The sequence below is a fragment of the Ornithorhynchus anatinus genome, chromosome 15 (assembly GCF_004115215.2).
Source record: "Ornithorhynchus anatinus isolate Pmale09 chromosome 15, mOrnAna1.pri.v4, whole genome shotgun sequence".
Taxonomy (NCBI): domain Eukaryota; kingdom Metazoa; phylum Chordata; class Mammalia; order Monotremata; family Ornithorhynchidae; genus Ornithorhynchus; species Ornithorhynchus anatinus.
The window spans coordinates 24,280,523-24,293,705 of record NC_041742.1 but is presented as its reverse complement, the minus strand read 5'-3'; the positions used below and the strand labels follow the sequence as shown (position 1 = coordinate 24,293,705).

The 13,183-nt window shown below is 47.6% G+C and overlaps 1 protein-coding gene across 4 annotated transcripts in view; it reads right to left on the bottom strand.

The window, feature by feature from the left end:
* Positions 1-13,183, bottom strand: part of REPS2 (RALBP1 associated Eps domain containing 2) — a 107,122-nt gene that overhangs the window by 32,388 nt on the left and 61,551 nt on the right. For all 4 annotated transcript variants that reach the window (XM_029080064.1, XM_029080066.1, XM_029080065.2 and 1 more), the window contains 5 exons: positions 10,019-10,161; positions 7,630-7,724; positions 2,928-2,994; positions 1,483-1,539; positions 908-953 (listed from right to left, as the gene is read on the bottom strand). In XM_029080064.1, coding sequence (XP_028935897.1) covers positions 908-953; positions 1,483-1,539; positions 2,928-2,994; positions 7,630-7,724; positions 10,019-10,161 — 408 coding nt within the window. The remainder of the gene's footprint in view (positions 1-907; positions 954-1,482; positions 1,540-2,927; positions 2,995-7,629; positions 7,725-10,018; positions 10,162-13,183) is intronic.

Here is a 13,183-nt window from a genome sequence, read left to right as displayed (position 1 = left end):
CACGGGAAACCCCAGAGTAGCAGAGGCCTCCGCTCGGTCCCGCCAAAACCTGAGAATCAGTAGGGCCTAACAGCCAGTGGGCTTGGGTCCTAATCCTGGCTCTGCCTCGTGACCTCAGGCAAGTCGCCCCGCTTCTCTGGGCCTCGGTGAGTCCTCTGTAAAATGGGGATTAAGACCGTGATCCCCATGTGGGACAGGGGCTCGTCCAACTCCGTCATCTCCTATCTACCCCGGGGCTTGAGATAGTGCCTGGAACATAGTAAACTCATTGTGCTGTACTGTCCCAAGCGCTTCATGTGCTCTGCAGGCGGTAACCGCTCAATAAATACCACTGACGGATGGCTAATAACTGCTTGATACTATTAGAGCCAACAAACAAATGAAAAAACCCAACAAACCTGCCCGCTGGGATTAACTCCTCCCCAGTGAAAATTCTGGGGTTTCTCTCTATGCCTAGTCCCACTTGCAATCCCTATTATTCTACTTAATAATACTGGTATTTGTTAAGCGCTTACTGTGTTACAGGGACTGGACTAAGCGCAGGGGTAGATAGAAGATAATATCTGGGGTGCCAGGATGTAGCTAACCAGAGCAGAGTGAACATCACAGCGTACATCTCCCAAGTCGTCACTGAGGTCGGCTCCCCAAACCAATGGGCCGGCGACACTGACTCAACCTCTGGAGCATTTTCAAACGAGCCCGCTGAGAGAGCTCATCAGAAATAAACTGATCTTTTTTACGGTATTTTTTTTAAGCGTTTATTATGTGTCAAAAACTATTCTAAGCGCCGGGCTAAGTACAAGTCAAGGAGTCGGACGCAATCAGTCCCACGTGGGGGTCACGCTTTAAGAAGGTGGGTCTCCGGTCTCCATCGGAATATCAAAAAGAGAAATTAAAACAACACTACCTGGACCGTGGTCTTGCTTTGAGAGAGTTCGCTTCCTTCTGTGCAGCTGAAACAAAGAGCACGAGATGTTCGCTTTGATTTACGCAGGTGTCGTCACACTGATGTGCAGCATCCTGGCTAGGGGAGGGAGGAGGCGGCGGAGCCCGTAGATAAGGTGTGGGGTTGGAAGTCAGAAGAGCTGGGTTCTAATCCCACCTCCGCCTCAGCCCGCTGGGGGATTTTGGACGGCAATTCACTTTTCCGAGCCTCAGTTCTAACTCTTGAGACTACGGATCCCGCGTGGGACGGGAACGGTATCTGATCTGCTTAGGTTCTATGTCGGCAGTTAGCGCAGTTCTTGATATACGGTGAGCGCTGAATGCCAAGGTTAGTGTGGGGAGGGGAAACATTACATTTGCTCCATTGTAAATGCAGGAGAAATGCAGAAACCACTACAAAATTTAACTTTTCCATGTCCCCCCAAACACCTACCAGGACTAATTATTAAACGTCCTGTGGCCTTATAAAAACGGAGGAGATGAAAGATGGGATTTGCATTTACGCGAGCAGTAACCAACGATAATGCCTTCTCCTACCTGGGCCAGGAAATAAGTCCTGTCGCAGTGTCTGGTCCACGACGCTTACTCTCGAAGCTCAATTTTTCAAAAGTAAAGGGTCGGGGGGGGCGGGGGGGGCAAAAAATGAACAACTTTTAGGTGTGTTATTTTGGGACAGACGAAACCCCAATAATACGTTTCCGTCTGCCGGGCGCTTCCAACGCATAGCCACGCTACATGTCATCCATCACGAACCGCAGAACCGACTAATCGTGGGTGGCCAAGACCTTCGGGACTACCCAAGTGGCAACCTTACCAACTGCCCACTGCTCTATTGTGGCTCTAAGTGGGCTTCGGGTGCAAAATCACTGCACGTGCTTTGCAGTGTGCTTCACCCCAGCTCCTCGTGGCCTTTGCCCCTGAAGGAATACAACTGGCCAGGATGGAGCGAGAATGGCCAGGAACAAACCCTTTAAGCGACAACCCGTTTTTGGTCGGTCATCATATTTAGTAATAATATTGGTGTTTGTTAAGCACTTACTATGTGCAGAGCACCGTTCGAAGCGCTGGGGTAGACACAGGGTAATCAGGCGGCCCCACGTGAGGCTCACAGATGAGGTAACTGAGGCCCGGAGAAGTTAAGTAACTTGCCCACAGTCACACAGCGGACAAGTGGCAGAGTCGGGATTCGAACCATTCCCCTCATATTTATTGAGCGCTTACTGTGTGCAGAGCACTGCACTAAGCGCTTGGGAGAGTGCAGTTCTAATCCCCGGGTCTCTAGTCTAATTTTGGATGAACATGTCTATCAACTCAGTTATAACGTAGGCTTCTCAAGCACTTAGGACAGTGCTCTGCCCGATGGATTAATTATCCCAAAAGAGCCCCGGTGATTCCCAAGGAAGGCATTTCTCCGCAGCCCTTCCAAACCTGACAGTCCCTCTGATTCCACCCCTCACGCAACCATGATTCACAGCCTCCAGGGGAAGGGGATTACAACCCAAGCACCTAAAGGAAAATAACTGCAACGGATCCATCTTCCGTCTCCCTCCCTCCCAACCAGGAGTAAAACCCACAAAGTAATGGAGTTTTAAAGAATGTATTCTTTCAGGTTTCTTCTACGGCAGTTCGGGACAACCACGATCAATCTGTCAGGTCTGCATTAATTCTTTTGCGTGCTTATTTCTACAAATCTCCAACTATATTAATGCCCCGGTTTGTAAGCTCCTTGTGGGCAGAGATCATCTATATCAATTCTGTCCTGTTAAACTCTATCAAGAACTTAGTTTGGCGCTGTGCACACAGTCAGGGTTCGATTAATACCACCCATGGACTAAAAATGGAAACTGAAAATCTTGGTTTCAAAGCCTTAGCTACTACAGATCCGAGAGCATCCTGGAAAAAAAAAAAAATTACGGTGTTGAAAATCCGCAGGCGAGTTCTATGTCATTCATTAGTTAAATGACGAAAATGTCCTCTCGTACCTTGCTTCTCTTCAGTTTTCACGTCTCGCAACTGGGTAGTTTTCTCGGGCATCTTCTCCACGGGTGGCTTCTCGCAGGAAAAGAGCGAATGGAACGAGATCATCAGAATTGGTAAAATGGATTCACCTGCTTGAGGCTTTGCGCTTGACTCGGTTTTGGTTAAGGAGAAGAGGTCGGGAACCAGAGGTGGTGATTTAAGGGTGTCCCAATGCCCTCGCTCCGTGCTTCTCCATGAGGCTGAACTAACCCCACCTTCGAAGTAAGGGAGAATTGGGCTCCAGTTGAAGCGGCTGTGATATTTACTGAACACCCCCTGGGTAAATACACTTCCCTTGGCATTTGGAAAGGACAAAGTACGTAAGAGATATGTTCTCTGCTTTAGAGGCATTTAACTAATAATAATAGTAACAAGAATAGTAACAATGATATCGGTTAAGTACGCTTATGTAACAGACAGACTCTGGGCTGCACTACATAAAGGTCGTCACATCAGACAGTTCTTGTCCCCCTTGGGGACAAGGTGGAGGGAGAGGGAGAATAGGCGTTTAAACCCCATTTTCCAGATGAGGAAACTGAGGGGTACAGAAATTAAGTGACTCGCCCAAGGTTACACAACAGGCAAATGGAGGAGCCAAGACTGCTCTTAATATTCAGACTTCTATTTTTAAAAAAACCACTTTGATTTTATTCTTAAAAGCTTTCAAAGAACTTCAACCTGATTCTTTTTCTAAGTTTCACAGATTGTGCAGAGGGCATGTACCTGACAAAGAATCTATCACAATCAGTGGTATTTAATGAACACTTACTGTGTGCAGAGCACTGTACGAAGCACAGTATATCAGAGACGGTAGACACAGTTCCCTACCCTCAAGGGAGACTCGTTAAAACCACATAATATGCTATTAACGGGGACTATTCACAGAGCACCGTGACCTAGTGGACAGGGCATTGGCCCTGGAGTCCGAGGACCTGGGTTCTAATCACAGCTCTGCCCCGTGCCTGCTGGGTGCCCCTGGGCGAGTCACTTCACTTCTCTGTGCCTCAGTTCCCTCATCGGCAAATGGGGATTCAATACCTGCTGTCCTTCCTACTTAGACTGTGAGCCCCACGTGGGACCTAATGCTTAGTACAGTGCTTGGCACGTACCCGGTAAATGCTTAACAAATAACCACAATTATCATTATTCATATTATTATATTGTCATTTTGACTCACAGCATTGGAGGCCGGGCATTTTTTCTCCTATAGGTTAATTCTCCCTCTATGGACTCTTTCTAGCTCAGAGATCCCACTTCCTGGGTGCCTGGGCTAACAAGGGATTGAGGAAAAAACCCCAGTAGGTGCAATGTAGCTGACACTTGAGCTCGGGAGAGGCGGGAAGATTTTTCCCCTCCCTGCCCTTAGCCAACAGCTATTCAGAGTCCCCAAATCTGGACTCAAAACATACATTTTTGATGAAGTTTATCCCTCTTTCACCCTCCCACCCCACTCTTTTCTCCCACCCCATCTTCACAGCTAGGCTTGGAGCTGCAAGTTGTCTGTTTTAAATTGATAAAAAACAAAAAGGAAACAAACAAAACACACACACAAAAAACCCACAAAAGAACAGTAACTGAAAGAAGCCTTAAACACTTTAATAAAAGCCTGTAAACTCACTGTGGGCAGGGAACGCGTCTGTTTATCGTTACACTGTATTCTCCCAAGCCTTGAGTACAGTGCTTCGCACACAGTAGGCAATCAATTAATACGACTGAATGAATGAAGGGAATGACATCCCATGCACTGGAGCTGAAAGTTCTCTGTTCTAAATCCGATTTAAAAAAAAAAAACAACTTGCATACCAGTAACTGGGAGAAGTCTTAAACACTTGGATGGGAGGGGAATCAGATCCATACGCTACCAAAATCTTTCTTTAAAAAACTCCCAAGTGAGCTCTTTAAGAGCTCTGTTACAACTACAATAAAACAAGGAACCGACCCCACGAAAGTGAGGTCATCGGAAACTTCACCCAGGGCTAAATCTAAATCCGAGACAGGTACTTTTCCAGGTCTCTGGAGGAGAAGATTCCACCACCCTCCGCAGAGTTCAACAAACCTTCCAGTCGGGAAATTCAGTTACCACCAGCTCGGTGCCTTCCGATACACATCTACTGTCAAGAAAGACACCTGCCATGCAAACCGCTGTCTTTCTGTTTCGCCCTGACCAACGCCAGGAGTTAGGACTTCAGGAGGAAAAAATAAATGAGTCGCAAATAGAAGGTGAAATTCGAACAGGAAAAGAGGTATAGTGCAAACGATACCGTTAATAACGGTGAGCTCTAAAGACTATAATCCTTTAAGGAAATGAGTACGCACTTACAACCAGGATGCCTTTAGAAAAATCTACTTTTGGAGAAGCCGATAATGAGTCCCATGGTCTACATTAACCACATCCTTATTCAGAACATAAATATAACCGCGCGTGAGCCATTACTAATAAGGCCGCTTTCTGAAATTTACTTAAACGACTGGAATTCATGGTTGATTAAAAGATTAATAGGCAGGGGAGATAATGCCTAATGGATGGCAGAGGCAATAAAATATTTTAGTTTTCAGTGATCACATCTGACCTATATTTCGCGAGTGGCCAAACCACAAATTAAGTTATGAAAGTGAATTACTGCCTTTCTGAAATGAGAGATGAATTCCCCTTTCCCAACTCTACTCATTCAGCGCATCTGCCAGCAGAAAAACCATTCGCAAAAAAACAAGAACCTGGAAAAAATATTTAGAGTGAATGAAAGATTATGAAAGTCCACAAAAGAGAGGCGACGGACAGAATTCAGTTGTAAGTTTGGGCTCGTTTCCCAAACCAGGCGCTTTGAACAATTCAAAATGGAACATATGCAGAAAATTTCCTTTTAAAAAACCACCAGTGATCTCAGATGACCACCCAGGAGGAAAAAACCCTAGCCAAATCCGTCACGAGTCCACCCCCCGCCCCCTCCCCCGGTACGGCTGTTCACCCTGAAGAACTTTTGGGATAATTTTGATGATGTCCGACAGACAATTACTCTCCCCACCTTCAAATTTTTCCTGAAGGTGTTTCTCCTCCAAGAGACCCTTCCTGATTAAGCTCTTTTCTCCCACTCCCTTCCGCATCGCCTGATTTTCTCCCTTGATTCACACACACCCCATCCTGGCCCCACGGCTCTTATGTACATATCGGTATTTTCTTTATTATATTAATGTTGGTCTTCCCCTCTAGATGGCAAGCTCGTCGTGGGCCGGGAATGTGTCTTTTATTGCTATATTGTTCTCTCCCAAACATTTAGGTCAGTGTTCTGCACACCATAAGCACTAAATAAATACAATCGATCGATTGATGTCTTTTTCAGATCCTGCAAAATGTCTTCCTCGCAATCTGCCTGACCCGTTTTGTTTGACTTCCCGGGCCCAATTATCTACTCAAGTCTAGCGGAGCAAGGCCACCGTAAGCCAAGATGAGCGACGTCACCCAAATGAAGCGGGATTCGTCGTCTGGATCCCAGACACTGTATAAATTTACACCCCTCGTCGTCAGGTTGCAGGGCAAACCCATCTAATCATCATCATCACTTGGGTGTCGGTTAGGTACTTGCGTGTCCAGCACTGTTCTAAACCCCGAGGCAGATATCATACCATTAGGCGAGATAATACGTTGCGAGCACCGTGTGCGGCGGTGACCGTAACCGAGAGGCGATGGAACTTAATCCCTACCTTACCCATGAGGAAACTGAGGCACAGAGATGTTAAATGGCTTGCTCAGATTCAGCCAACGGGCAAGTGGCAGCCCTGAGATTGGAACCCAGGTCCCCTGACTCACAGGCCCATGCTCTTTCCACTAGGCCACGCTGCTTTTACCCAACATCTTTGAGCTCCCAAGCAGCTTGCTAACTCTGAGCTCTCATGCCTCCAGTTCTTCCTTTTATTTGTTAATTACGTGAAATCTGCCTCCTCGTATGCAGGGATGTCTCTGACCCCCATTATACTCTCCAACCACTTAGTACAGTGCTCTGCACAACGTAGATAATAAATTCGGGTTGGTTTGTTTTCAAATGGCATTTGTTAAGCTCTTACTAGGTGCCAAGCACTGTACTAAGCACTGGGGTAGATACAAGGTAATCAGATTGAATACAGTCCATGCCCCCCCCCCCCCCGCATGGGGATCCCAGCCTTACTTCTCTTTTTACAGATAAGATAAAGATGAGTTAACTGAGGCACAGAGAAGTTAACTGACTTGACCAAAATCACACAGCAGATGAGTGGAGAAGCTGGGAATAGAACCAGACTGGCTAGTTTCCAGGCCTGTGCTCTATCCATTAGGCCACGCTGCTTCCCACCCTAATTATCTGAAAAAACAACAAAACCGAAAACTTAACATGCACCAACCCAGTTTCGTTCATGTCTCCGCAAATCCCAACAGTTGTTGGATTCCGAAAGCCTCGGCTCAGATACCCAGATCAAAGGTTTAAACGGGAAAATAAATTGCATTTCTAAGTCTGGAGCTTGATGGCTTTGAACCCCAGGGTAATTAACTCCTTAGTTTGGGGAAAGGGCCGAGATGAAGCGGTCGTATCAATTCTGAAAGAATTAAACCACAGACTTTTAAGAAAGGAGCCCGCGGAGAGCATTCCACAGCCGGGGCCGACTGACGCAACGGCAGACCTCGAACGACTCCCTCACCTCTATCCGACTCACGTCCCGAGGAAGCTGGCTTCCCGCAGTCGACTCGGCATACGGATCATATGATGCGCCATCCCGCTGGAGCATATGGAAAGCTGGGAGGAGACACAAACAGAAAATCTAACAGCTGTATCCACACCGGTCACCACTTGGCAACCTTCCCCCGTCGGCGCATCTTACTGCTTGAAGTACAACTAAAATATTGACTTTCAGAACTCCCGTTGCAAGCACATCAGGAGGAAGGGCTGAATGTAATGACTGCGTGTGGTCAAACAAGCCTGGAACCTCCGGGTTGGGTGAGTTAAAACTGCCAGGCCATTCAAACAAAGACAGTTGTTTTGTTCTCTACCTTCGCTGAACGAGGGATGGTAACGAGTAGGAGTTTACTGGGTGCAGAGCACTGCACTAAGGTTGCTAAGAGACCCTACGCTTTTGGACCGTTAGTCCTTAAGCCCTTGGGTCGTCACACTTCCTCCAGCCCGACAGCACTTACGTACTTACCTAATTTCTCATTGTGGGCAGGAGACTGCACTGTTTTTGTACTGTACTTTCCCAAGGGCTTAGTCCAGTGCTCTGCGCATAGTACGGGCTCAGTAAATACGACTGAATGAGTAATTTCTCTCAATATCTGTCTCTCCCTCTCGTCTCCAAGCTCCCGGTACGTAGGGATCGTGTCCAAATTGTTCTGTACTTTCCCAAACGCTTAGTACAATTCTCTCCACACAGTGGAGAGACTTGAGGAGTCTCTGGCTTGATGCTGATAATGTGCCAAGGTCCGTACTTGGTGCTGGAGTAGATGCAAGATAATCAGGTGGGACACAATCCCCGTCCCACGTGGGGCTCACAGTCTAAGTGGAAGGGAAAATAAGTAGCGAATCTCCCATCTGATAGATGAGGAAACTGAGGCACAAACAAGTGACTTGCCCAAGGTCTCCCAGCAGGCAAGTGCAGAGTGGAAACGACGACCCAGGTTCTGGCTCTTCCCGTTCACGTACGTGACATTTACCACTGCTAAATACAATCATTTCGTGGGGTTTTCTTCCAGCTTTCAAACATAACACCACCAGGTTTTTATGAGGATTTTATGAAATTAAGGGTTTTCTATTAGCATCATAACTATTATTCGGGATCATCCAATTCACCCTGGAAAGCCGGGGGAAACTCCGGCGTAAATGAAGAACAGAAAAGGAATCCTTCGGTGTTTTGAAATGATACGCGGCGACGGGATTCACCAAGGGCAGGAAAGAAACAAGAAGAGTTCTCCTTAAAAAATACCGCTTCATTGCCGGAGGGAGGTGCCTTCTCTGGCGCTCTGTCCTGCCTAGAATCTCATTTTAGAATACAGGCAATATGAGATTAGGAAGCAAAAATCCAGGCCGTTTTACATTTACTAACTTGCCGTTACAGACAGATCCTTCCACATAACCTATTAGAGTCTCATCACCATCTTCTGAAACTTCAAAAATGCACCAGGCTACAGATTGAGAATTCTTGAATGGGCGTGCGGTACATGTGACAAATACCACTATTTATTGAGCACTAACTGTGTGCAAAGCATCCCACCACGCGCTGGATCCAAAATTCATACATGGGAGTCTAAATCTTTCTTGGTTCCCAGGGGGCTCACCAAAAGTACGGGCAGGTAAGGGAGAAACCACACTGCCTATTGGCTTCCTCACAGACAGATAACTGCTCTCGACTTCAAAACCTCATTGAAGGCACACCTCCTCCCGGAGCCTTCCCTGATTAAGCCTTCCTCTCCTCTTCTCCCACTCTCTTCTCTGCTGCTCTCATTAGCTCCTTCATTCATCCTTCCTCCCATCTCCACAGCACACGTGTATATACCTTTAACGTATCTATATTAATGTCTGTCTCCTCCGCTAGACTGAGTTCTGTTATTTTGCGCTCTAAGCGCTTAGTACAGTGCTTCGCATTCAATCAATCGTATTTATTGAGCGTTGACTGTGTGCAGAGCACTGTACTAAATGCTTGAACACAGTAAGTCCTTAAGAAATATCGGTGAAAAATGAAAGAGCCCGGGCCTGGGAGGCGGAGGACCCGGGTCCCGATCCCAACTCCGCCAACTGCTGCCTGCAGGGCGACGGAGCGGGTCACTGAACTCTCTGTGCCTCAGTTTCCTTAATTGTAAGCAGGCCCCACTCCCTCCCTACTTAGACTGTGAGCCCCACGAAGGCCAGGGACCACATCCGACTTGACTCCAATCTAACCCCGGCACTCGGGACACCGCTCGACAAATACCGCAACGCTACAAACGACGACGACAGGGAACAACTCCAACAACAGAGAGTGCGTGGGACTTTTAGAAACCAATCCCCAGTCAAAACCAGTTCGGAAAGAGGTCTGGGCAGAGGTTTCACGGCCGCCTCACCCGCTTGAAGGTAATCCGGCTGCAGGGTCTGAGGCAGGGTCTCTGGCAGGGGGTAGCCATTCTTCCGGGCCACGATGAGGTGAAAGGCAGCACAAAACTCAGGCAGGGTCAGTGCTCCATCACAGTCCGCATCGCTCAGCTCCCTAAGCGCAACGGAATCAACAACTTAGACAACAGTCTTGGTTCGGGCCTACAACGCCTTCCCTTTCTATATCCGACAGACCATTCTTCTCCCAACCTTCAAAGCCCTATTGAGGGCACATCTTCCTCCCAGAGGCCTTCCCTGATGAAATTCTCCTCTTCGCCCACTCCCCTCTGCGTCATCCTGACCCATTACTCACCACCAGCCCCACGGCAGCCCTGTACCTTTCTGTAATTCATTTATATTCTCGTCTGGCTACCCCTCGAGACCGTAAGCTCTCGGTTGGCAGGGAACAGGTCCGTTAGATTGTTTCGTACTCTCCTAGATGCTCAGTAGAGCGCTCCGCACAGAGTAAGTGGTCAATAAATATGACCGACAGAGTCTTCCCCAACACAATAATAATAATAATAACGTTGGTATTTAAGCGCTTACTATGTGCAGAGCGCCGTTCCAAGCGCTGGGGTAGAGAGAGGGTAATCGGGTTGTCCCACGTGAGGCTCACAGCTAATCCCCATTTTACAGACGAGGTAACTGAGGCACAGAGAAGTGAAGTGGCCACAAGCACACTGGCAGATTACTGCCCACCATGGATTATTTTCTTCCCGCTCCTGACCCAACGGGGACACCGTACTTGGCATGGATTTGCCCCTCCGGGCTTGTGGAGGATCTTTCCCGCTCACTTTCCCCCTTGGCTGGCCTGGGTTGAGAAGGCCTGGAATGACGGGAAGAGTCTTTTAGAGAGGAACATTCCCCTCATCTACTTGAGGGAAAAAAGGACGCTACAAATGCTCTTCTTGTTTTATGGTATTTGTTCAGTGCTTATTGTGTGCTAAGCAACGTACTAAGCGCCGAGGTAGGTACAGGATAAATGGGTTGAACCCAGTCCTTGTCCCACAGGGGGCACGTAGTCTTAATCCCCATTTTACCGATGAGGGACCTGAGGCGCCGTGAAGCGACTCGTCCAACATCACAGAGCAGATAAGGGGCAGAGCTGGGATTAAAACGCAGGTCCTTCTGACTCTCAGGCCTGTGTTCTCTCCACTAGGCTAGGCTGCCGTTTAACCCAGCGTTTAGCACAAGTGATTGAAAAATATAATAATAATAATAATAATAATGTTGGTATTTGTTACGCGTTTACTACGTGCCGAGCACTGTTCTAAGCCCTGGGGTAGACACAGGGGAATCAGGTTGTCCCACGTGGGGATCACAGTCTTAATCCCCATTTTATTCATTCATTCAATAGTATTCATTGAGCGCTTACTGTGTGCAGAGCACTGCACTAAGCGCTTGGAATGAACAGGTCGGCAACAGATAGAGACGGTCCCTGCCGTCTGACGGGCTTACAGGCTAATCGGGGGAGACGGACGGACGAGAACAATGGCAATAAAAATAAAAATTTCACAGATGAGGTAACTGAGGCCCAGAGAAGTGAAGTGACTTGCCCCACGGTCACACAGCTGACAGGTGGCAGAGCTGGGATGCGAACTCATGACCTCTGACTCCACAGCCCGTGCTCTTTCCACTGAGCCACACTGCTTCAACACCCTGATGGGACACACCTGTTAGATTAGACATCCTAGGTGAGAAGGTTTAGAGGGGCACAGTGGAGAACTTGAGTGATGAGAGGAAACACGGCTGAAATTTAAAAATTTAAAGTCGGTTTTTGAAACTGAACAAAACTACGAAATGAAAGATCTGCGAGTAGAATTCTTTTCCCCAGTTAGAAACTCTATCAGGCTATATCCCTTTAAGTGGGGGGGAAAAAAAAAAATTGGAAATGTAGCAAGAGAAAAACCTTCACCTTCTAAGAGGGTGAAAGCCGGGGAGAGGAAGCAAATCGTACGTTTGTCCTATTTCCTTGAGGTGGCTCGGTGGAAAGAGCATGGGCCTGCGAGCCAGAGGTCATGGGTTCGAATCCCAGCTCTGCCACTTGTCAGCTGTGTGGCTGTGGGCAAGTCACTTCACTTCTCTGTGCCTCAGTTACCTCGGCTGGAAAATGGGGATGAAGATTGTGAGCCTCACGTGGGACAACCTGATTACCTTGTATACCCCAGCGCTTAGAACAGTGCTCTGCACATAGTAAGCGCTTAACAAATACCAACCTTATCATTAACATTATTATTTCTCTTCCTTTATTAAGTGTTTAGCAGCTAGGATGATAAGCAGTCCATAAATTTTAGAAATGGAATGGATTATGACTGGAAAAAATTAGGTCAGTAAATTCCAAAGTCATCGTTTCTACAGCAACATGATTTTGGCCACAGCACCTGCACTCACTGGAGCATTCTCTATTCCTCCTACTCTCCCTCGAAGATTTGGCAAGTGGACTCCCTCCGTCACTGAAGATTCTGCTGTCACACGGTTTCCGGCTGCAGATTCCCCTCTTGTGAGACAATAAGCACTTTCAGAACAATAGGGGAGGAGTGGAGGGCGATAAACGGGACAGAGACGAGAGTCCTGTCAAGAATTCATCTTCAACTACTTTTTTTTCTTTCAAAGGGTATTTTGTTAAGCACTTATTATGAGCCCAGAACTGCACTCAGCACTAGGGCAGATAACCAGCTCATCAGGTTGGACCCAATCCACGCCGCACGTGGAGCTCACCGTCTCAACCCCCGTTTTACAGAGGAGGGAACTGAGGCACAGAGAAGTCACGTGACTTGGCCAAGGTCACACAGCAGACAAGTGGCGGTGCTGGGAGCAGAACCCAGATCCTTCAGTCTCCCGGGTCTGCTGTGCTATCCACCCTGCCACGGTGCTTCTCGTTACAACCCACACCGATGGTAAACAAAAAGAAGCCTTTTTGCCAGAATAAGTAGCTCCCAGACTCGTCCATTCTATTCAGAACAAGTGACAAGATGTGTTTTGGGAGATTTCAGGGAGACAATGCCCAATTTTCGGGATCTGCCCCACCACTTCCACTCTTTTCTGGTACTTGTTAAGCACTTACCATGTGCTATACACTGTACTAAGCTCTGAAGTTGATGTAAGATAATCAGGTTGGACAAAGTCGCTGTCCTCCA